This window comes from Nematostella vectensis, chromosome 1, assembly GCF_932526225.1.
Source record: "Nematostella vectensis chromosome 1, jaNemVect1.1, whole genome shotgun sequence".
Classification (NCBI taxonomy): Eukaryota; Metazoa; Cnidaria; class Anthozoa; order Actiniaria; family Edwardsiidae; genus Nematostella; species Nematostella vectensis.
In genome coordinates this window covers 19365145-19390280 of record NC_064034.1, presented here as the reverse complement: position 1 = coordinate 19390280, position 25136 = coordinate 19365145, and the positions used below count along the sequence as shown (strand labels likewise).

Here is a 25136-nt window from a genome sequence, read left to right as displayed (position 1 = left end):
CTCGTCATAGTGTTACTCGGCACGTGATACTGAATGTCACATTGTTACTGGTCACATGATACTGGTCGTCATGTTACTCGTCACGTGATACTACTCGTCATGTTACTGGGCACTTGATACTTCTCGTCATAATTTTACTTGGCACGTGATACTGGTCGTCACAGTGATACTCGTCACGTGATACTACTCGCATCAGATGATACTACTCGATGTCCTGTTGCTTGTCACGTGTTGCTGCTCGTCATAATATCACTTGTTACGTGTGCTTGTAGTCAGAGTCACGTAGGAGGGGCAAAGAGAGGGAGGGCAGAAAAGCACAAATATGGACACTCTTTATTCTACTGAATTCATGTCTTCATTTCTATTTTATTTCTGTTATTTTAGTGTTATTTTGATTATTTTTATATATGGCCCAATACAGGCCAGCCCCTAATAATAGGTTTTATTTATTTTCCATTATTGCTGATTTTTGCAAAAATATTGTAAATAAAAGTAGTACAAATATCTGTTAAACGGATCTGTAGCAGAAAGACTTTTGTTTACAGGTTTCTGCAAACGGCCCAATGAGTCTTTTCTCGCTCATTCTAATGCCAGCTAAATATTTTAGCGTTCCCTTATAGAAATTAACGCTACACTTAATGACAGGAAATCTGCAGAATCCTCATTATTCGTTTATTTTTTCAGTGATATGTAGCTATCAGTCTAACATCCGTTTCAGACGTAAATATGCTAGCTAATTTTGACGTTGTTTCTCCCATAAGGCATTGGGTAAACGCCGTTCTTTTCATGTACCGTTCCAAATGCATACAAATGGACGGAGTCAATTGTCATCTTCATTTGAATGTATTTTTACTTAAATGGTACATGAAAGAAAAGTGTTTGTCCGGGGCCTAAAACGTTCTTCCTCTATCCTCCATTAATACTCATTTTAGTCTTTAACATTTTTTTTTTCAAATTTATATCATAAAAAGCTTTATCGCTTTGTACTTTGCGAATACCCTATCTATTGCAATTGCAAGATAATTCTGGCTTACGAAGAATAAAGGCTAAAGTTCTTTACTCGATTAGCATGGTCTCATTAATTGCGAAGTCATTATTCAGGAAACAGCGTAAATGTCAAATACCAGGATCAGCAAAAAGAATCCGGCTTTTTTTAGTTTTCGGGAGCGTTTGTTTTCGGACATGGAAGGTCCTATGGCGTGCTAATCGGAGGTACACTGGGTCGGCTTTTACAACGAATAGACTCGGAGCCAGTACGGCTTAGCAGAGGCTAGCAGTCTATCTATGAAATCTTTTGAGCATATTTACATTGAAAGCGCGTATACAGGGCGCAGGGTACGCGCGCACCTCCCCTTGGCGGCAAAAGTGGGTCATTTCTTATTAAGGAATCTTCAAATACTATGCTTTTTCTATACGATACCTATGACTGCGCACCCCCCCCCCCCCCCCCTGCCAATCCTGGGTACGCGTCTCCATTGGTCTTTCTGGCTACGGCGGCACTGTCTTGGTTGCGTCCTAACTGCATCTATCTACAAGACGAGACTCAGTAGTACAGCAACAAGCAAACGCATAAATAAACTGAGCAGCGAGTTCGTCAGGCAGCGAGACTTGTCTGTCGATGGCGGCTTAGTTGTAGATGCATCACAATCGCTTGCTTCCCCGCAACGGCAACTCCGCGCGTTACACGTCGTATTACAGCTACCACCCGTGCAATATTGCTTGCAACTTTCCACTTCGGCGGTGCATACCATTGTGCAATTGGCGCAACTCTGGGTGCAACTTTTGGCAGAGCACATAAGCACCTCACACTGTCCAGGGGCTGTGCAATTCTGCACGCAACTTTCCTCGTTGGCGAGACATTGCATGCCACACACTCCTTGTCCGCAATATTGCCTGCATGTTTTCCCTCCTTTGCAATAAATGTCGGGACACTTGACCGCTAAACAGTACTCTTCGCAGTGCTCTATCGATGAGCCCGTGATTGCCGTACAGCGGCATGTCGTATTAGTGAGGCATTGTCCCACGCAGATCTTTCCCACTTTGAGCACGCCATCATCACATGACTCGCTCTCGGCCAATGAGAGTCGAGTACACTGGAAGAAGGCTAATGCCAGCAACAAGTATCTCCACATGTCACGATACCTGCAAAGGACAGCCTTTAGAAGGTTTTATTTTTTCGGTAAACGAATACTCGCCAATATTAAATTTCGAATTTCCCTGTAGGAACCGACCGGATGCGTTGTCTGGTTGTGATAATTAGCCTATAGTGTGGAAATGCGCGCGCATTGGTTGTTAGTATATTTTTTTGCACATTGACAGCAACAATTTTGTTCCCTGCTTCTTCTAACATGTTGTTTACGATACACGCAAATCGAAATGTATTATTGATTAATCCAAAATAAACATGGCCTGGGGGTTGAAGCATCAAATTAAAACACGTGTGGAGTGACTCGACCGAGCAAAAACAACCTATTTTCCACGTGTACAAGAGCTCCTTAGTCAGACGAGATAGAATGCTGCATATTTCGAAAACGACTATAATCTCGTGCTTGTTTGCTAATAGAAGGTTGGAGCTAATGTTTACTATCGACGCGTGATTACTACAAATCCCCCATCGTTATTAGACGGAAACGGGGGTTAAACAGCGTCCTTTGCGGTTTACAAGTATCGCATATCGTTTTCTTGTTTTGGGTACTAGGTCTAGGATTAATTTAAAATGTTTCAGATGAGTTACAAGGAATACAAAAAGTTTATACTTTTATGGTGAGGCCTCGTGTAGTCATTAAGCCGAGATTGTTCTCTGATTGCAAAGCTATTTGTTATCTTGATTGACTTCGAGTGTTCAGCAGTCACACGACAGGACACTTGCAAGATAGATAGCTCTTCAGTGCTGAACCGCACAATTTTGATGGAGAGCAAAATAATAAAATGATACACCAGTATGGTATTTACGCAGGCACGCTGGGATTTTTACTGTCGATGGTAAAATAAATCGCAAAGATGTATACCTGTTATGCTAATATAAACACTGAGTCTTACACTGACATTGTATTATTTATAGAAACATCCATCTTAAACCTTTGTTAATCGTTTTTTTTTTCTCTTTTTCTATTGTCATATTGACGTCTGCCCGGAATGATATCCCCAAAAGTCGTTTCATTTCCTTTCATAAAATTATATTATTACATCGTTCGGCTTGACGATGTCCATTTAGTACTAGAAGAAACAGTTTTAATTTAATTTATAGTGATTAGGGTATAAGGGACAATTACGTTCCTCCGATAGCCATTACTCCCGGTAGACCCAAGTTCACGAGATAGTATTTGCACTCATGGAGTTATTTTCCTATGATTTCGCTAAAAGATTTTCTTATGAAGGATTAAAAAATACAAACATTACCTTTACGAATGGGAAAGCTTTTATTATGTGCTAAATGAGTGTGAATTTTCTCCCTGATGTGCTGGTTCCGATGGGCGATAAATTGATACTGACACACACAAAGCAGAACAATAACAAAACTCCCCTCGATCACTAAATGAACCAGCGAGCCCTGGTCAACTTTTCGCAGGTTTTTGCGCGAACTTAAAGAAAAGCAATCACTACCTGGGCAACGTTAGTGAATTTGGATTCAAACGACATATAAGAAAGTAAGTACATATTGGAATAATAGTAAAATTTACTTACGAATCAACACTGTTCCGCATCTCGTTAACTGCACTCTACTGACATTTCAATCCTGAAAATTCTCTTCTTCCTTTTTACCAGCACAACACGACAAGGAAGAGTTTCGGTTATTTGCTTAGAGCGAGACTGATCTCAAATCTCTCTCAGACAAGTAGCAACAAATTTCATGAATATGTAATGAGAAATCAAGTTGATAGAATGTAAATATTCGGCTAAGAGCCTCTGTTATTCCAGACGGTGTGTTCTGTACTGAGGTCGCGAACTCCGTCAAAAGATCTGTGAAAAGACCCAGTGGTTGAATATCTGCCTGGGTTAATACTCCCCTGAACCAATCGAATTTGTTTATCTTACACTGCGAGAAAAAAAAAAACGCATTCTCAAAAGCGCAAAGCCATTGTTTGTTAAAAGGCGATTGCTTGCGCTAACTGATAGATGTGAATCTGATGACCGTGTGAACCGTAAGGAAATCGCTTTTGTGTAATTAGCCCAGATCGACTGCGTAGGAGAAAATTCTTACAACAACATAGACTCCTGTCTGATCTGCGCTTGGACGACAACGGAAATATTAGCAGCTTCCGAAGATTGCACTAAGCCCCTTTTTATGTACCTCAAAAGATCATTGAAAAAGAAAAGGATCTTTGAAGGTGTAAAGAGCATCAATGTTTCCAGAGATGAGCAAACTACACAAACTATAACTTGGATCCTGATAGAACAAAGAGAGTATAAAAACTTTAAGGAAAACTTTGGTATTAGGCGCGCACCATGTTGATTTCCTTCTCTTCTTTATCTTTCTCTTGTTCCTTTTCCATTGCCAAAAATAAGAAATAATTTTACAGTAATCTTCCGGTCTACCCCTTTTTTATTCTTGGCCCATTTTATCTGTATTACCCATCTGCCCTCGCGGCTGATAGCTATTGTCTTATAAGCCAATCACTGCGATCCGTAAGTGTTGTTACACTTTTCGAAATGGCCTCCGGAATGTTATGAAGACAGCTGCACATTGTCGTCCTAGAAATGATGTTATTTGCTTGTGCGGAGCACAAATAGCCGTGGAAGTTTGCCTGTGCATGTTCTAATATGATACGGCAGCAAAGCAGTTTAAGTGACCTTCCGAAAGGTCCATTCACGGCAACCAAACTAGTAAGTACTGGAATGCCAACGAACAGAAATCGTTCTCGAATGGCGCGTTTGTCGTCTTACGTTTAATTAGAGTTTATTAATAATCCTACATAATGCCGTTTACAGTATTAACAAAATTGAACATTATGTTTTTGGTTAGGCTTTCATAAAGCGATCACATATTCTTGTAAATTCAGGTTGCATTTTCGAATACGTTCTTTGTTGATATTTTTCAGTGGAACGAAGTGGTGAGCGAAATGAAGGCAAGTTTGACTGTAAAACGACGCCGCTATCGAATGAAGACCTACGAGGATGCCTTCTTAGCCTCAGAAGCTATTGATTGGCTTCACGGTTACCTTCAGAGCAACCCAAACTTTGGTCCAAATGTGAGCAGGCAACAAGCAGTTCAGCTATGCCAAAAATTTCTAAACAATGGAGTCATAGAAGATGTTCGAGGCAAAAACTACAACTCTGTATTTGAAGATAACAGTCACCCATTTAGGTTTAAAAACATACGGTATTCCCCATACAAGGGAGTCAAGTCTCCGGTCAAAAGCTTGGGCAAAGAGAACCCCTCAAACTCAACTTTAAAGAGCTGTAATTCTAGCTCAAATTTGCCCGATTTTAGCCCACCAAGATTACGAAAAAGACCAAGTTTTTCATTCAAGCCCTTAACACGATCATCAGCACCGTCCAGAACACCGCTAGTCGACAAAGCCAACCTTCCAGAGTCAGCCATGAGTGACTCCAAGGCTGTCAATGCTCCTGTGAAAAGAAGAAAGCTTATTAGAAGAGATAGCAGCGCCTCAATTATAATGAATCCTGTGGCTTTGGGTCTACAACCATGCAGTCGAAGTCTTACAGAGAAAGAGATTAGCCAGGTCTGGTGGAGCATTTCTATCTCACGGTAAGAAAAGTTATGATATTGTCCACGCCAGACATCTATGAAATAAATTCAACACAAGGTCGAAAAGGTATATGTTGAATGCCAGAGTAACATCTATCTCCTAAAGTTAGCAGAACTACTCTGTCTTTAAAGTCTATAAAACAGACCACCTTAGCCTTGTGTTGTTTTATTTCCCTACTACTACTGAAGATATGTCCCCCCCCCCTCAGTTAATAGCTTACAAATAATACACATAAAAGTACCATTCAACGTTGCATATATTCAAACATACAGTACTAACAAGTAAACATAGTCTCCTTTGAGCCACTGAAAAGACAGTATTGATATTATGGATCGAAACAGCTAGCAGAAATGATTGAAGATCTCTTCATTTACTAATCTTACAGTTAGCAAAACCATTTTCTGAATTTTTTCAAATCAAAACTAAATTCCCTATAGCCTGGTCACTCTTCTGGATATGGAAAACACCCCTGATGAGTTTAAAAGGCTGGAATACGATATAAGTTGTGTACGAGAGAATGCAGAAGAGCAAAGAATGTGTAAAGGTAAGCATATGCTATTCCATTCTTTTGAGTCATGTTTAATCACCATGAGATAATATAATGGATTTTATTCTTCTCAGCCAGTGAAGTGGTGCCGCCATGGCTTCTGTCAGCCATGAAATGCTTAGTGCACTGTAAGTATATATTGCCCCCTTAACATTACAAGATATTGTATTTTACACCCTTGTAGTCTGTCAGTGCCCTCATGTTCTCTGAAAAAATCATGTGTAAATTATCTTTGATTTAGCATACAGTATATTTATCTTACAGGGCCTATAGATGAACAGAAGGAGAGTGCTTCATTTCCAAAGTACCCTGGCTTTGAACGGGATGTATTCAAGGCAATAGTTGACCACTACCATGGATTCCATGCACCATTGATAGAAGAAAACATTCTTCCTTTATTCATTAGGACTGCAGGTACATATGACATCCATTATACTAGCCATTACCACCACCCCTAACTATGGCCTTAATTAACCTTATTACATCACATGCTACAAAATATATTAACATCCATACTAATTAAAATGGATCATGTGTGTGATGCATACGCAAAAAAGGATCTGCAGTGGTTTTGTGACATTGGATTTCTATTGAAGACAACAGAGATTTTTATTTTTGTTATAATGCTTATGTATATGATGTTTTTATTTTTTAGACACAATTGTGAGGTGTAAAATGACGGCACTAAAGTCAATGCAGTACTGCTGCCTGCTATTGCAGCCGCACATGAGGAGAAATTTACAAGTTCTTATCAAGTTCATGGTCAAACTTGCGCAGAACACAAACATTTCTCTCAGCTCTACCCTACCAACAAGAGAACTGGTGAGAACACAGCACAAACTTTTCACCTAGTTCCATCCTACTGATAAGAGAACTGTTAAAAATTTGACACAATCATTTCTCAAGACCCAATCAACTGCTGTGGTGAACTAGGAAAATTCAAGAAGACATGGTCATTTCACTGGAATATCTGAATATCAGTGGCCAAAAATTAATTTTTTTCAATCTCTTATGAACTTTTAAGAAATTTGTTAAAAGCTACTGTCTTTAAATTAGAAAACTGTTGGAGGGCATTCTCCAGTGGAGCCCAGCATGATTGAATCTGTTAACTTAATTGTATGTTCTCTGGCTCACCAGGTGATTCAGTCGTTCAGCAAATGCACGTTTGGGCACACGGGAGACATGAATGTTATACGGCTGCTGTTTTTCATGATGGAGAACTTCCCTGATGTCTTTAAGGTAAGATGGTTTTATACATGGTAGCGCAAACATTATACCACACTTAAACTAAACCCTTTCTTCAATGGGTTAAGATTAAGCGCTATGCTTTGTATCACACTGTCCTGTGTAATCCCTTCCGTTGATACTAAGTTCAGTAGAACAGTTTACAAAAACCTGCCCCTCCCTTTATGGGTAGGTCTGCCACTCACGAACATGGTATCTCACCTAATTTCCTTCTCTGTATAATGATCATTAGAGCAGTCTGCCCCATACGCAATCATATATAGCTCTTTGAACACCTTTCTATATCTTTTGCTGTTTGAATAGAAACCAGAAGGGCTCAAGTTCCATGTCGACCAGCGAATTCTCTTTCTTCAGAACTGCAGGGGTAATAAGGTGGGTGAGCTCTTTTGCTAGGTTATCATGAGGACGGAAGTGCAGCACAAGTAATTTGTAACTCACGGCAGTGCAAGCACAATTGAACACATTTGCTTTGTTTTGTTTCACTTGCATTAAAATGGGTTCCACTTGTGAATTCCTAGTGACTCTTAGTAGTCGGGTCGCTTAGCGCACAAAAAGAGCTCAATCTATTCACAGCGGACAAAAGCACCAAACTTGGTATAATAATAGCCTATGAGATGGTAATTAATATTGAGACCGGTGCCCACCGGTACCATTAGCGGATCCATAGATAAAGAGCAATTCTTTTTTTAGAAATCTGTTGTTGTGTGTACCCTGTAGTGAGATTTTCATACCTTTTCATGCGGCGAAAAAAGATAAAAATAGATAAAAGATAAAAGAGCCTCGCTCCCCCCAATGCTAGTTACGGGCCAAAGCGGCCAGTATATAGATCGGCAGTGGTGGCTGGCGTTTACGGATATGGCGCTCAAAACCATCTGATCGTTTATAACTTACATAGAATAATTCTGGCTTACGTCAGGTTTGGGCCTAAACTTGTCCTCCTAAGGTTGACGCTAGTACCGTTGAAACTGGAGTTTTTGTACACTTGTTCATAGCAACCGTCGAAGGAAAAATCCCAGCGGACCCTGCACACAAGCTAGCGTACGCGCATCATTCTGAAAAGTCTTTTCAGTTTATTTCAGAATGACTTTTTTCCCTTTATAACAATAACGGTCCACCGATCACTGATCGTGCGCCTTAGAAAAAGCCTCTAAAACTCTGTCCTTTAGTAAAAATCGGTTAAAGGATTTCTCACTCCGGAAATCTCCCAAGCGTGTTGTGGAGCTTGGACATCACAAAAAAGGTACGTACCATTTTTAACAGCTTCCACTTATATATTCTGATAATATATTATATTCTATATAAGCCTGAAAAAAGCTCTACACTTTTTTTTATCATCCTCTCTCGCTTCCTGGAGACCTTTCCTTTACTTATGCTCCACGGCTTTTCAATCCCTGAGGTCATCATTAAGACATCTTTAAGTCAATAACATAGTCTCTATTGCTGCGGCGATTCGTTGAATGTTGGTTGCAATCTTGTTAAAAGCATGCGATACGTTCAACCTCTTCATTATAATGCACACATAGGGAGAAATAACTTTTTCTCTTAGATAAAGCGTTTTTAATGCAGCCGACGACAGTTTTATTTTGAAATATTAACAAATAGCGTTATATTTCCCCTACTAGAATAAAACAATCAGATATTTCGCCTTAGTTTTGTAAATACAAGGTCTTTTAAATTTCACCACAGGAAGCCCGTGATGGACTCTTTTTTTCTAATTTTTATTCCGGTATTACACGAAATCCTCAAGTGGTACCGGTGGGCACCGGTCTCAATATTAATTAGCATCCTCTTGGCTATCTTTGTGCCAAGTTTGGTGCTTTTGTCCGCTATGTATAGATTGAAACACTAAGCGACCGGACTATAGTGGAGTGCCAACCAGTTTATTTCTAGAATCTGTTAGTTGATCATTCATTCTATTGTTGTAGAATCGATCAGCTGATGATCACACACTCTATTGCAGCATTATTTAGATGACGATCACTTGTTTTGTTGTAGTACAGCTAATTGATAATCACTCATTGTATTGTATGTAGCATCAGTTAGCTGACGATCAATCATTCTATTTTGGGGTCAGTCGATAGTTTATCACTTGTAACATTAGCTGATTGCCGATTACTCATTCCATTGAAGCATCAGTTGCCGAGACAGCAAAGTGGAGTCACATATTGTGAGCGTGTTACCAAGGAAGAGTACAAAGAGGAAGGCATCCTCAACTCACAAAAAGCCCTTAAAGATCTTCTGGACCAGATAATTGACAACCAGACCCTGTCCGAAAAGCAGCGACGTAAGCAACTTAAGCAGGTATGTCAGCATAACAGCATTTTGAACAGCATACTTGTACATCCTGAAGCAGTCATCGTAGAGCAGCTAATGGCTACTGGGATGGAATTTTATAGAAATATTTTTATCTGTGGGGTTACTGTTTTAAGATCCAGACAATGCCAGTTTCTCATACGAAAAGGACACAGAATTAGAAACTTGACTTCCCCTCAAATCTGAAACGAGCACGCACCCCCCCCCCTCCCCCCCCCCTAGAACACGTATGCTTAAAGGAATCAGTGGTCACCGAGAACTCATGCTACAGGCTTTGGGGGTATTAGGGATTTCAGGGCAAACCTCAGAAAACGTTCACAATCAAGCAAGTCCTCCATGAGAAGAAGCCAAATACCTGGGAGTAAAGTGCGCGTACATTTTCCGTCTCTTAAAAAAACCCTCTTTAAAGTGGCAGTCACGCCAGTTTACTTCCCTTCTACACTCTCTTTTTTTATAAGAACTTCCAGGCTGAGATTTCACCAAATTTTAAGAACATACTAAGAATATGCCGAGGCTCAGATAGCAGCAAAATATTACTTTATTAGTCTGATGCGTTCTAAAATTCAGTGTCAAATTGTGTTTATCAATAACCACCTCAAATATTATTGCTATCGATCATTTGTGTAATTCTCTTTCTAATAATTCATTGAGTACTATATTTTATAAGCACTAAAATTAAAGAACATCTTCAAGAACATTTTCAGCTTTAATGAAAATTAGACGTCCTGATAAAAAGAGTATATACCTTCTTCCCTCTCCCTCAACTACCAGGGTTAAAAAAGCCTTCCGGCGCCAGGGGAAAACGGATTGAGAATACCCGGTCATCAAAATTAATAATGCGAGCCACGATTGTTGTTCTATTCTGCAGTTTGAAAAGGCGTATCCTGGAATCTACTACGCGCGTTTCCCAGAGATCACCGCGGGTGGAACATGCACACTACAGCGCTCGAAGCAGCTGCGCAATATCATGAAGCCGCTGACCACCCTGAAAGGCGTTAGATGACGCACGGAATCGAGAAAACCGCTGATCACACAAGTAGCATAGATAAAGGACCCGATATGCGAGAAATTTTATCAGATAATAACGACATTTTTAGCATGGCTAAAAAAACTATCATCTATGAACTATATTTTTTTACATGACAGTTCTATTTCAAATAATTTTGAAACTTTTTAGAATAATACTCTTGTTCCGCTATCTTACTTATTTTATCATATTTTCGAAATTTGTTTCTATGAAACAAGCAAATTTGTCAAAATCTTACTTCTCAAATATGAAAACAGCATATTACAAGTAAAACATATGTCGTTTCTTGGTGTTTTAATTACAATGTAAGGAGAGGGTGTATAATGCCTTATTTATGTTCAGACAGATACGATCATGTATGTTACACAATTATTCGCTCTGGGGCCGGTTCCTGAAAAGCCGATTTGCGCTAACCCAGGGTTAAATTAACCCTAACCCACGATTAAATTTTTACCCCCAGATTAGTTCCGTTCCCGAAACGCTGGTTAGCGCTAACTCTGGGTCAGTTTGGAGGTAAAATCTAACCCTGCTCGCGAGGTGGGTTAACTCGCTAACCCACTGTTTAGTTGGCGAAACACAGGCCTCCCAAACTTTGTAGTAGAACTAAAGCTTCATAAAATAAAGTTGTCGACAAAAAAGACGTTACACAAAACAATGTAGGGATCAAATATCCTAACATTTCGCTTTATTATGTGACCTTCGTTGCGATGCTGACTTGAAAATTGTGCTGGGACAGACAGAAAGTTACATGAAATTTATACTTGAAATGAATCTGTCTCGCTAGTGTCACGCACCAACTCGAATCCTGCAAATGACACTTTTTTGGCCATGAAATGGAGGTAATTACAGGTGATGTAGAGGTGTTTTGGGGCTTTTCTGTGAAAATAAAATCACCAAAGGTAAATTTAAGTTGCTTTCTGTTGATATACTGGGTACCCTGTGTGAATTTTACTCCTCAAACCAGTTTTTCACTCGTTTAATCCAGGGTTAGTAATTCGGGGGATTACTTGGCTTTCGGGAACGGTGAGTTATCCGTCGGTTAGCTAACCTACGATTAGCGAATTTTAACCCGGGATTAGGCGCTGATCGAGGGTTAAGTTAATCGGCCTTTCAGGAACCGGCCCCTGCGCATTTGTGATATCAAGTGCAATCTAATTTGAAACAGGCGTATACAACACGTTGTATTCGCTGCTCCCCGGGTATCAGATGCCGTAGTTTATTTGAAATTGAGCGTTATGTTTTATTAAGTGTGGCAATCTAGCACCAACATCCACTTTTTCTGGGTTTTCATCCCTCTTCACGTGTCTCCATTTTCTTCAGCCCTAGTAGCCGCATAAGCGGTTGGCAAATTCTCTCTATGGCGCGCACGCGTCCTACTGGCGACTCTCTTTGCCAGCGGTCAGCATTTCCTGTCGCGTTCCTCACGTGTGAGTACGGCTGTTCCAACTCCTTTCTCAGAGTTTCTTTACTCGGTTTTGTGCTTTTCTTAATCCATTGTGCTAGCGCATCATCCATTTGAAACCCAGCAAAATCATAAATCTTCCTCGCCGTCTCTAAGGGGCTACCTGCAATTTCTCTATAAGTCACAGTCATAAATCTATTCCTCTTTCCCTCCTTTGCATCCATCTCTTTTTGTTTCTTCACGTATTTCATGTTTTCTACGATGTCGTCGCAAATCTCTTTCACCATCCCATCGAATCGCGGGTGGGGGTGGTCCGGGAACCATTTTAGTTTGAGTCTTGAATGAACATTTCCTCTAGGATCTCTGACCACGTGGAGAACTCGAATATCTACATCCGGGTTCTCATCCAGTAACCTTGGCAACAGGGTGGCGATCTTGTGCTGTGGAGTGCGCGCCGTTGCGATCTTCGTCACGCTGTGTTTGTACTCTTCCCGGCAGACTCGATCCGTGCGTTTCGAGTCCCGCGACATGTCTAGGCAGTTTTCCCCTTTTCCGTCCCTGATGGAGCAGAAATGACGTGACATCATGGCGTTACTATTGACGCGTATCGACCACCATTCGGAAATGTTAGCGAGGAATGTGATCCCACTGGGTGTGGTCGAGAATTTGCACCCTAGCAACCCTTTAAGGACATCCAGTATTTCTCGCGCACCGGCGCTCGGCTTGAAACTGTGTTGAGTCACCCAAAGCGGCTCATAGACATTGAAGATCTTGGGGTCTGCGTTAAACATCCGACTGAGGAAGGTCGTCCCGGACCGATCATGACCAAATATCAACAGACTTTTTCTCTTCTTTTTGGGAGCTTTCTCATCTAGATTAATATTTTCCCGATTGCTGGTCGCTACCTCTCGCTTTTCATTCGGGACAATCGCGACATCCAGTCGTGCACCTGAGTTGTCTCGGATTTGATTCGCGGCGATCTCGTTGTCTTGTCGTGCAACTGAGTTGTCTTGGATTTGATTCGGGGCGATCTCGTTGTCTTGTCGTGCACCTGAGTTGTCTCGGATTTGATTCGCGGCGATCTCGTTGTCTTGTCGTGCAATTGAGCGCTCTTGGTTCCGACTCGTTCCACTTTCGGTATCCTCTTGAATTTTCTGGGAATCTCGCTCCTCACTCGGTGCACTATCGGCATCCAGTCGTATACTCGGGTCATATCGGTTTTTTATCACTGCCCTCTCGCTTTCCGACCGTGTACTTTTATCTTGATGCTTGCTTGCGTCATTAACCCGTCCTCGGCCCACTGTGTCGGTACCAACTAGTGTTCTCGGTTCGTTCTCTCGGGCTGTGTTCGCCTTATCCTCGGCATCCATTCGCTCCAGTAGTCGCTTTAGTTTCGGCGAATCTAGTAGCTGCTGTTGTACCTTCGTGTTGAGAGCCTGTAGCGAGTCCTCGAGTGTTTTTTCGTCGTATTTGATGCTCCGGTACATGAACACTACGGACATGACGGCCATCAGAACCAGCATCACGAGGGAGAACGCCATATGCAGACGGAAGAAGTGTCGGAACATGGTGCACCACACAAGCTGCAAATATAATACGAACAATAGTAAAAAACCCGCGTGTAAGGGTCCAGAGATTATAGAACCTATAGACAGAAATTTTAAACTTTGGATACCCCCCCCCCCCCCAATAAAAAATGGTTCTTATAAAAAGGGTCACTCTTTCATCAAAACAATATTATCTATTTTACCATGCAGTGCAATGTCCGGAAGTCCGACGCAAACCTCAAACGTTAAAAGACAAAAGAATCTATAAGTATCCGAGATATTTAACATGCCATCCGCTCTAAATTATCAATCACATCCTCGAAGAAACTTGCAATATACATGCTTTCAATATTTTGAAATATTTTTCCGTTAAAAATCATCGGAGATTGTAACGTAATCGACCGGAAGTAAACTGTTGATAATGCGGCTTTAAGTCCCGCCACTGCGCATAGTATGAATAAAGAAAAGTTGTACAAGTTGGAGCCCGTAAAAGAAATTAGAACCTGTTTTAAAAAACCTTTTTTGCAATTGTCAGTTAGTAACCAAAATATAAGAACCTATTTTGCCAGATTTGAACAAATGTAGGTCGCGGGTTTTTACTGTAGAGTTCTTTTCGGTGAGAGAAAAAGTCGCGTGGTTAAATTGCTTGATAAGAAATGTTATACTTATTTAGTCATTTTTTACATAATAACTTCTCAGTTTTCTCTTCGGTACTCTATCTCATTTCTTATTGTATCGTTTTTTTGTTGTTTTAACTTTCAAGTGAAAATATTAATAGTTAGCATTGACTACGCTATAGGTATAGTTTTTTTACAAAGAAGATCCCGCTAGACCTTAAAAATGACAATTTCTTACCTGATATCTGGGGGCTGTTGTGAATAAGAAAGATTTTGCTTAAATAAGTGCATTTGAATGTATACGCTGGCAATGCTGGTAAACATTGGTGTATAGTGGAGCGGGTCGCGCAGCAACTACAAACACGTGCCTCCTTGCTTTTACTATCAGCTAAATTTGTGCTCTCCTGTGTATGTAATGTCCTCTTCATTAGATGCCTTTCTCAGAATGAGTATGGATACATAGCTCGGTAAAGAAGAGCAGAGTTCTAGACGGTTGTGCGCATAAACAATCCTCAGAGAAGTCGAGGGTCGGAGATGATGGGAAAACACGGCGAACTGGAACAGAAGGGAATAGTATATGTAAAAAAATATCTAGAAACATATACAAATACGTTTGTTTTCCCATAAAATAACGTTTTACACGATGATTTATGGGAATATGCCAACCATAGAATAACTAAAAAACTAATCTAGACTGGGTGGCATATACAAATATAGAACATTAGTAACGAATCCAGTTATCAAATAAGACAGGAACCCAAAACTGGGTGTGGGATTTCAGAATAGTATCATTAAAATATACAGAAAACAAAGATATGTAAAAAAAAAAAAAACACGAAATGTTTTCAAAGATAAACGCGTATCTTGGAAACCACGTCTTGCATCTTGTGAATATTTGTGTCACAATTAATAATCACCTATCAAATACAGGCCTATGGCAATTTGCATCAGGGAAAAGTAAGTCCACATATGCAATATGGTATGCAAGAGAAAAGTCGGGAATTACATAGTTCTGTTAGCTGATGGATAACTGTAATGTTCGCGATCGGGACAGGACGACAGGATAAGAAGATATTTTATTTGTCCGATTTAAAAGAGATTGGAGGATTTTTCTGCTTCGTGGCAACACGCTACTTGCATTTTCTTTTGAACTTAAAGACTGTCATTAGAAGAAGGAAGAATTTGTCACCAGAGGGTAATTATTGCCATCTTTCAGGGTTGCCAGTGTAACTAATACCCACGTATAAGAGCCTAGAATTTCAAGATCAGGTTCTAATACATCGGGGTACCATTTTTGACAAATCAGGCTGTTTAGGTTCTTAATTGGTTTTTATTTTTTATATACACTGAACAATAACAGCCTCTCAAACGATCAATGCTGAGCTCGTATACACCCAGACTGTATTTAACAAAAGTATATAAATTCCCAAACATTTACGAAAATAACCTTTTCTCTATTGGTAAACTATAAATCAGAATTTTGACAAAACATTTGCGTGATCTTTCAAATCGGACAACCGAGTTGTCGTAGTTTTAAAACATTTGTTTAATTCAAGATAAGATGGTTATCAAGCTGAACCTGCTGACGGTGAAAGTAGGGTTATGGGGTCTTAGGGCGCGTTTTTTTTAGTCGTGATTCCGTAATGAGAATGGTTATCATTGAAAAAGCGCGCGTTCGTTTATCCCGTGTTCCTATTCCGGAATAGAATGAAGGCCATTCCACCCATTCTGCTACCTGTAGCAGAATGACTCGAATGCCATACTGAACATTCTCAGCCAACCATTCCCATTCCAGAATGATAGGGAAAAAACGCACCCTTAGACTCGAAAGTGGTCTTAAAAGAGCTATTATTCTAAAAAGTAATCTTCGTGATTTGTGTTATCTCATCTAATGCAAATATTTTCGAATGTTTTAATCAAACCTATTATCTCAACAGCGCTGTCTTGTTAGCCATGTTATACCTCACTTCACGTTTCGCCTACAATGTTATGACTTCGTTGGCTGTAGCCATACTGCTCGGCGTGCTTTTTGTATATTTTGAACGCGAACTTTTACTCGAAGAACCCGAGCGAGTCTCGACCGGCACCGCGGAATCACCGCGAGACGCACGCGAGAGTAGCAGAAGGCGAAGTTTATTGTTGTTTGGACATGACCGTTCGGGAACCACGCTGCTAAGCAAGATGTTTGACTCCGACTCCCGAGTCTTTGGGATGTATGAGCCGTTTTGGACGACTCATTATGACATGGTGAGGCAGACGTTCGACGAAAAAGTTCGCCTCGCAAGGGATGTACTCACAGGTTTTTTGTCTTGCAATTTCTCCGCCAGCGAAAATGGCGTGGATTTTCTACGCAAGTTTCGCTTCAGGCTTGACGAAGGCCGCAGCGAAAGCCATGCTTTGACTTCGAAACATTTTTGCAAAGGGACAGATGAATGCATGGATTTGTCCTTACATCCAAACTACACAGACTGGGTGTGTCGAAATCGATACAAATACAGCGTGGTAAAAATAGCTACCCCAAGAATCCCCGATACCCGGATAGCGGGGATTTTACCTCGACTCTTCGAGGAAAACCCGCACACGGATATCAAGGTAGTCCACATCGTAAGAGATCCGCGAGGGAATGTTCACTCTAGAATTAAAATTGAATGGCTCAGAGATCACCCCGATCCCAGGTTCGAAAACAGTGTTAAGCAACTATGTGACGAGGTCACGCCCAATGTGCAGCATCTTAACTCCCTTCTCCCCAAATACGGGGACAGGATAATGATTATTAGATATAAGGAAATTGCCGACGACCCAGTAGGAATCGCCAAGAGGCTGTACAAATTTGCGGGGTTTGAGATATCCGATGAAGTCCTGGACTGGGTCAAGAGGAGTACCACGCCCAGTAAAAAGACGCTGGAAAAGGAAATTGGGCACCCGTACTCGCATGTACGGAACGCGACAGGGAACGCGGAAAGGTGGAGGAAGGAGTCACCGATAGAGCGTGTGCGTGTGATCGAGAGAGTGTGTGAGCCGCTCATGCGAATACTAGGGCTGGAGAAAATGGAGACACAGGAAATAAACTGAATTGAGATAGAACCTACTTGAAGCTACCAAGATAAGTAGCGCAAATGGTTAAACAGAAAAACACATTAACGGTAGGGGAGGGTAATTACAGGATAATGCGAATGACTCAAAATTAAGATTAAGGTTTTGATAAATTTTAAGAAACAAAGGGTTCATAAGAAGTGTATTGTCAAAAAACACAAACGAGAACACAGAAATACGAACATATTACAAAACTTATAATAAAATAATAATAAAAGCCATTCTTCAAGACAAACAAACAATTTTACTCCCGAAACAGTGTGAGGAAGTCCCTCAATATTTTTACACACAGGTTCTAATAATTCAATGCAAGGCTTTCACTAGTGCCTCTGCGCACTCCACAGCAATGGACGCACTGGCTTTGTCTGCTTCTGATGACGCACCAGACAGCTCTTGCTGGGCCTCCTCAAGCTGTTTGTTAGCGGCCTGTCAAAGCCAGCAAACATTCGGTTAGTTAACTCGAAACGCGTGCCTCCTTGTCTACTTGCACCACTACGAGCTCGAATTTGTGCTCTCCTGTGTAATGCTCTTTGCATCAGATTACTCTCTCGGGATAAGTATCATCACAAAGCTCGGAGAAGAAGAGCATAATTTTACACAACACCGGGTTTATCTAGGCTGGGCGGCATATACAAATATAGAAAATTTCAGTTATAGGGTATGAATACATAACTGACGGGGAAAAAGTCACACCAGATCAGTATCCCAAAAAAACAAAGGGGGGTATAGAATGTGGATTACCAAATGTTTCCAAAGATAGACTCGTTTCTTGGAAACCATGTCCTAGACGTTAATCTAACCAGCCAATAAGAAACAATATTTTAAGTATTTAGGCACTTATTAAAATCACAACTTAATAATGGCCTGTCAAATAAGGCCTTGTCAATTTTTAGCAGGGAAAAGTCCACATTTGCATTATGGAATGCAAGAGAAAAGTCGGGTATGACGTAGTGCCATTAGAACCTATTTATCTCAACAGCGCTGTCTTGTTAGCCATGTTATACCTGACTTCACGATTCGCTTACAAGGTTATAACTGCGTTGGTAGTAGCCTTTCTGCTTGGCGTAGTACTCGTTTGTATTGCGCGCGAACTTTTTCTCGAAGAACCCGAGCGAGTCTCGACCGGGACCGCGGAATCACCGCGAGACGCACGCGAGAGTAGCAGAAGGCGAAGTTTATTGTTGTTTGGACATGACCGTTCGGGAACCACGCTGCTAAGCAAGATGTTCGACTCCGACTCACGAGTCTTTGGGATGTATGAGCCGTTTTGGACGACTCACTGGGACATGGCGAGGCCGACGTTCGACGAAAAAGTTCGCCTCGCAAGGGATGTACTCACAGGTTTTTTGTCTTGCAATTTCTCCGCCAGCGAAAATGGCGTTGATTTTCTACGTACGTTTCGCTTTAGGCTTAACGACGGCCGCAGCGAAAGCCGTGCTTTGACTGCGAAACATTTTCGCAATGGGACAGATGAATGCATGGATTTGTCCTTACATCCAAACTACACAGACTGGGTGTGTCAAAATCGATACAAATACAGCGTAGTAAAAATAGCTACCCCAAGGATCCCCGATACCCGGATAGCGGGGATTTTACCTCGACTCTTCGAGGAAAACCCGCACACAGATATCAAGGCAGTCCACATCGTAAGAGATCCGCGAGGGAATGTTCACTCTAGAATAAAACTTGAATGGTTCAGAGATCACCCCGATCCCAGGTTCGAAAACAGTGTTAAACAACTATGTGACGAGATCATGCCGAATGTGCAACATCTTAACTCCCTCCTCTCCAAATACGGGGAAAGGATAATGATTATTAGATATAAGGAAATTGCCGACGACCCAGTAGGAATCGCCAAGAGGCTGTACAAATTTGCGGGGTTTGAGATATCCGATGAAGTCCTGGACTGGGTCAAGAGGGGTACCACGCCCAGTAAAAAGACGCTGGAAAGGGAACTTGAGCACCCATACTCGCATGTACGGAACGCGACAGGGAACGCGGAAAGGTGGAGGAAGGATTCACCGATAGAGCGTGTGCGTGTGATCGAGAGAGTGTGTGAGCCGCTCATGCGAATACTAGGGCTGGAGAAAATGGAGACACTGGAAAGAAACTGAATTGAGATACCTAACTTGAAGCTACCAAGATAAGTAGCGCAAATAGTTAAACAGAAAAACACATTAACGGAAGGGGAGGGGAAAATGAACAATATCCGCACCTCGACACAAAGAACGAGAAGAATAGAGACAAAAGAACTCCTTTGTAGAACAAAGATAATAGGAGACAAAGCAGCTGCGTACTTACTCCGTGAAAGTCTATCACTTTGTTGCGCTGGCATAACAGGATAATGCGAATGACGTAAGATGATTAAGGTTTTGATAATTTTTTTAAATTTTGTAAAAAAACAAACAAAGGGTGCATAAAAAGTGTATTGTCAATGAAACACAAACACAGAAATTAGAGCGTATTACAAAACTTTTAGAAATAGCCCTATTTAGAAAGCTAGAATCATACTTCCCAGATAAAATTTACAATAAAACCACTCTTTAAAACAAACAACCAATTTTACTCCCGAAACAGTGTGAGGAAGTCCCTCAATATTTTTACACACAGGTTCTAATAATTCAATGCAAGGCTTTCACTAGTGCCTCTGCGCACTCCACAGCAATGGACGCACTGGCTTTGTCTGCTTCTGATGACGCACCAGACAGCTCTTGCTGGGCCTCCTCAAGCTGTTTGTTAGCGGCCTGTCAAAGCCAGCAAACATTTGGTTAGTTAACTGGTACATATTTGTAGACCCGTAGCCAGGGAGAGGCTGAGACCCTCACACATACACACTATCTCAACTGGTAAAAAAAATTCCACTTAGCCCAACCCTCACTTTGGTAATATGTCCAGATAGTAGCTATTGGCTATTGAGTCACGTCAGGGTTCAGGTTCAGAAAATGGTGTCTCTCACTCCCAACTCTGAGTCAGGGATTTGAAGAAACAATAGCTAGATATAGCACTAAATGCTAAATGGGTGAACCACCCCATGTTAGAAATATTGGCTAGGGTAGGGGGGGTGGGGAGGTAATCCTGCAAAAGCAGGGTCTTGGTAAAACAATAACACCTCAACTTTAGCAGGGGCTGCACTACAGAAGCAGAGAACAAGACCTGGATAGACCATGTAACTGGACTTCTGTTGTTAGCTTCCATATTACACCTCATGTCTCAACATGGGGTTTTAGGAAGAGGGCAACACAAGATTTGTGCTCTAAAAAAAATAATAAAAACACTGTCTGATGGAGCGAGGGGGTCAAACAGGGCACTCAAAATTAAAACAAAATTAGGAACTTGATTTGCCACTCTATCTTGAGCCACTATACCTACTGTATCACCGAGACAATCCTTGCTGCCAATAAACTAATTCATTAGGGATTATCAAAGCTGCACATTCTTACCATCATGTTGGTGTTTTTTTGTTATGCTGATAATAGGGGTCAGGGGGGGGGGTGTTAATTGGATAGCATGTTACTGTACATGAACTCACCTGGACATCAAATCTGTCAAGTGGGTGAGCTTCCTCTGCTAGGATCTGCACGGTGGAGTCGGCATTTACTGTTACAGCACCGCTGCTGACTAGGGAAGAAAGCCATCCACAGTCAAGCCAATATTAAAAGTTCTTAAAACCTTTCACTTATATCAATCTAGCCAAAACAAAGCATAAACTTTCAAATTCTGAAAAGGGAATTGCATTTGATTAAAATTTGAATTTTCTACAGATCTTTGAAAGTTTTCCTGGCCGAAAATATTGTTTTGTTGTAGGTTTCAAAAACAGCGAGCGCTCGTGAGAATGTCGCCATTCTTGATTGCGAATGCAGCACATGCGCACAATGCAAAAACAATTCAAAGACTAAAAATATCTGCTAAATTTTGCAGATTTGTTTTCTGAAGTTAAATAATAATTTGAATACCAGGTTGAGATATAAAGATGATGGAAAAAGTTGTAACCAAACAACGTTCTTCAGCAATAACTAAGAAGACATGAAGATGGGAACCGGTTTAGCGCGCAAAACACACTACTTCATAAGGTGTGAATTTACTCAAAAACTAGAAATACACCCCGTCTTCTGGCCTCAAAACACCCACAAAAGCACTATGATAGTTAATTTACCGAAGTATTTAGTACTAGTGCTGCCCTCATAGACAGTGAGTACGCCAGGCTTGATAACCTGGAGGGTTGGTACATGTGATGGTAAGATACCAAAACTGCCAGATGTGGTGGACACATCTACCTGGGTCACAGCAGCATCCCTATAAAACCCCTAGAGAAAAAACACAGCTTGTTAACCCCTCCCTTCATAAAAACTTTTAACTAGAAGATGAAAGGTAACTCACAGTATTCTACCATGTGCAATCAAAATTTTCTGTGTGCAGATAAATCTGTGCACCTTTGTCATCCCTTTTGCTGTCATAACTCTTAAAGAATGTTTCCTTTGTTTTTACATATACAATTGAAAATACAATTGTAATATATTATAATTGAAAATACAACATAATATTTGCAACATACAACATTTTACAGTAAATGTTGGAAAATTCACGACCGGAAAATTCGCAAACACTGTTTTTTTGACCCCCCAAAATACTACTCATTTATCAATATATATACAAACAAGAGACCATGATATAAGAGAACGGATCCCCATGGCCCATGACGCCGCCCATGAAAGCTATTTTTAGATTGCGCGAGCTTGTCAATCATAGCATCCATATATGGTTCATCGTGCCATATTTGGTTATGGGCACCTCGCGAGCTATAGTTTTTCATAATTTTTTCCCTCTGCACTTCTTGACTTTGTTCGCTACCTGTTTTTATCCTTTTAGCTGCTTCTCATAGCTCATGATTACAATGCTACTTGTAGGGTGGTGTCCTGGTATCTGTTAAGTTATCTAATGTTAAGTTATCTAAATGTTATATAAATAATTGAACGGGGAGACAGCGAATTTGGAGTTCATTCAAGATGCATCAGGCTGACTCCTAAAAAGTTTTTTCTCTCTTCAATACAGTGAGATGGAAAACTTAGGCATTCTCAGTCTATGTTATGTATTAAAATACAAGAAGGCCTTTATTTTTCTTTGATTTGATGAATGAACTTCAATTCTTCACGCAAATGTTCAGAAATCATGTCACTTAAGAAACCCTTGTCACCGGAATAAGATTTACTTCATTACGGAGACTTGAAATCTTTTATTTGTGAAATATCTGTCTTAATGACCACAATATCGGTGTGAATATAATGGTATTAAGTTCTGGATGTATCTTTTCCATTAAAAGGGAATTGAAAGAGAATTGTGTGTTGTAAACACAGATTTATGTGAATCAGCCGTGAACTTTTACTTTTACCCGAGCCTAAAATCACGAACTCTATGCATTTCAATGTCCGAGAAACGGTTGATTGGATCCAGCGTACTCTATGGAAAATCATTTTCACCGCGTTTGTAAAAAAGGATGGTTTCGGTCAAAAAGATTTCCATAACATCCTTTGCCGGTTCACATCGCTCAAGATGTGACCGCGCGTTTGACTCATGTTGCTAGGACATGCGAGCGCTAACCAATCAGAGGCGTATCTAAAAATAACTGCTTGTTCTAAAAATTGATTTCACGGAAATCATCATTGGACATACCCTAATACGGGGGATTCGTTCTCTTACATCATGGTCTCTTGATACAAAATAACTACAAAATACCTGCTGACAGTTTAAATCTCGCATTTAACCCTTGGACCCCAAGACCTGCAAATTTTCCAACATTTACTGTATTTGCAAGTATTTGCTACTTTGATTTCGAAGAAATAAATTAGCTAACAAAGAGTAATGTCAGAACCAATAGTGATATAAGAAAGATTACCTGCAGACGAACATGACTTAGAACATGATGTCTGTACTACTCTTCCTTTTAATGTTGCACATGTGTGAATATTGGTGAATATAAAGAAAACACCAATAGCTAGAATGTGCTACTCGATCCAAAAAGAAAATATATCATATTTGCATTATCATACATTCAAATAACTATCCTTATAACTACTTGCTAAGAACACAGATTGATGTTATTCTCAGATATATGTCAATCAAAGGCCTTAACAAATCCATGAATGTTTTCGCTGCTAAGCCATAAACTGCTTGACTACAAACACTACCAATATTTTCTTCCCACACACTGTAAAAAGGCAATTGATTTGGATAAGTAAGGATAAAAAGAACCCGTAACAATTAAAACATTTATTGACTGTAATGAAAGTTGGATCCGAAGTAAATAAAAGAAATATCTGAGGCTTGCCCCCCTAAACAACATTTTCTGCCTATGGCCTTGTATTAACAGAAATGCAAAAAAGAAGTCAGGTGAAGATGATGAAGCATGCGTTTTTCGACTCACCTCTGTGGGGGAAGCAAACGTAAGGCTCATGGCCGGTTTGCCATCCACTTCTGTAGCAAGATACCTCCGTAAACCCGCAGTAATAGGCCTTCTAGAAACTCTAGCTGCCTGACGAGAAAATGAAGACAACATGGCTGCAAGAGTACAGGCAGGACCCGGCGTTTTAAAATGGCGTCCTAAAAAGGTCCCACGATTCCCTGCGAGCGTTCGGTACAACTCTCGTTACCAGTCTTCAGATCCAAGGGCCATCCACAGCGCCGCAAGTAGTCGAAAAATTAACTCTCAAAGCCCGTAGTCAGTGTATCAGGAGGGGGAATTGGAAGAACGACTGCACAACACTGAAGTGTTGCTCAAATAAATGAAATTTTAGATACAGTAAGCAAGGAGTGTAAGGAGGAATGGAGAAACAAACCACCCCCCCCCCCCCCACACACACACACACACACCACTAGCTCAAAATCCCAGTTACAGGCCTACGGCCCTAATTCGAGAAAAAGACAATGGAAAAAAACACAAAATGGTGCCTTAAGGAGACAAACGTTATAAATGGAAAAAAAACTGGAAAATAGTATTTAGAAAAGAAAATTTTAAAGTGGCCACAGCCTGATCTTCAGGGGGAGGGGTGGGGTATGTTTTTTAGGGGGAGGGGTGGGTTTAACCTTGCAGCCGTTTGGCATATTGAAAGCTCTCACGAACAAATCCACTTATAGATCTCATGAGGGTGTTAAATAAATTACGCTACGCAAGGGAATTATTGTTTCAAATATTTTAATCGAAAATAGGCAAAATGACGATTTTCGCCTCCCTTCACAATATGCAGTTCATACAAAATACCATGGGTGGCACATTTCAGCGGTTGCAACCCCTTGCAATGGCAGACAGTATTTTCAATACAGCTCCCTCCCCTTTCACGTGAGTTTGTGATACATTTTCACATATAAGCCCTCTCTATCAAAATATGCTATGTAGCCAATGACTTTTGGAATAGGAGGGTAATACACCAAAATACAAACCCATTATTTTTTAGCATGATGAACAAGGAAAAAATATTTTGCAGTCAAAGACTACCATTTGGATTTTCATTTGCAACAATGCCATAATAGCATACATGAGAACCAAACAGTGCTCATATTTATACAGAAAACAACTGTTATATGGCACTGAGCAACAATCACAACTTAGTTTTTGTACATTATTTACATTACCAGTGTAAAAA

The 25136-nt window shown here is 40.6% G+C and overlaps 6 protein-coding genes across 7 annotated transcripts; 3 read left to right on the top strand and 3 right to left on the bottom strand.

The window, feature by feature from the left end:
• Nucleotides 1-321: 321 nt before the first annotated feature.
• On the bottom strand, nt 322-4042 carry LOC116618218 (keratin-associated protein 4-2). Its single transcript, XM_032381681.2, has 2 exons — nt 3685-4042; nt 322-2142 (listed from the first exon to the last, which is right to left on the bottom strand). Exons 1-2 carry the CDS (start codon nt 3702-3704, stop codon nt 1530-1532), a joined length of 633 nt encoding a protein of 210 aa, XP_032237572.1. The 5' UTR covers nt 3705-4042; the 3' UTR covers nt 322-1529.
• LOC5512275 (DEP domain-containing protein 1A) lies at nt 3509-11120 on the top strand. Of its 2 annotated transcripts, none has more exons than XM_032381680.2 (10): nt 3509-3647; nt 5040-5710; nt 6149-6255; nt 6333-6386; nt 6523-6672; nt 6914-7080; nt 7396-7497; nt 7807-7875; nt 9634-9804; nt 10685-11120. In XM_032381680.2, the coding sequence occupies exons 2-10, from the start codon at nt 5061-5063 to the stop codon at nt 10817-10819; spliced, it is 1605 nt and encodes a 534-aa protein (XP_032237571.1). In that variant the 5' UTR covers nt 3509-3647; nt 5040-5060; the 3' UTR covers nt 10820-11120. The 2 variants fall into 2 exon arrangements, with proteins under 2 accessions (XP_032237571.1, XP_001632624.1); XM_001632574.3 differs by lacking the exon at nt 3509-3647 and adding an exon at nt 4626-4824.
• On the bottom strand, nt 11121-14016 carry LOC5512294 (carbohydrate sulfotransferase 6). The gene is made up of 2 exons (XM_001632605.3): nt 13996-14016; nt 11121-13828 (listed from the first exon to the last, which is right to left on the bottom strand). Exons 1-2 carry the CDS (start codon nt 13996-13998, stop codon nt 12131-12133), a joined length of 1701 nt encoding a protein of 566 aa, XP_001632655.2. The 5' UTR covers nt 13999-14016; the 3' UTR covers nt 11121-12130.
• Nucleotides 14017-14701: 685 nt separating this feature from the next.
• On the top strand, nt 14702-17737 carry LOC5512282 (carbohydrate sulfotransferase 3). Its single transcript, XM_032381683.2, has 2 exons — nt 14702-15604; nt 16347-17737. Exon 2 carries the CDS (start codon nt 16363-16365, stop codon nt 17479-17481), a length of 1119 nt encoding a protein of 372 aa, XP_032237574.2. The 5' UTR covers nt 14702-15604; nt 16347-16362; the 3' UTR covers nt 17482-17737.
• A 143-nt stretch (nt 17738-17880) lies between these two features.
• LOC5512279 (carbohydrate sulfotransferase 3) lies at nt 17881-19895 on the top strand. The gene has a single exon (XM_001632576.3). It carries the CDS (start codon nt 18420-18422, stop codon nt 19614-19616), a length of 1197 nt encoding a protein of 398 aa, XP_001632626.2. The 5' UTR covers nt 17881-18419; the 3' UTR covers nt 19617-19895.
• A 149-nt stretch (nt 19896-20044) lies between these two features.
• Nucleotides 20045-24113, bottom strand: LOC5512288 (ATP synthase subunit delta, mitochondrial). Its single transcript, XM_001632606.3, has 4 exons — nt 23921-24113; nt 21656-21806; nt 21032-21120; nt 20045-20246 (listed from the first exon to the last, which is right to left on the bottom strand). Exons 1-4 carry the CDS (start codon nt 24050-24052, stop codon nt 20124-20126), a joined length of 495 nt encoding a protein of 164 aa, XP_001632656.2. The 5' UTR covers nt 24053-24113; the 3' UTR covers nt 20045-20123.
• Nucleotides 24114-25136: the final 1023 nt, after the last annotated feature.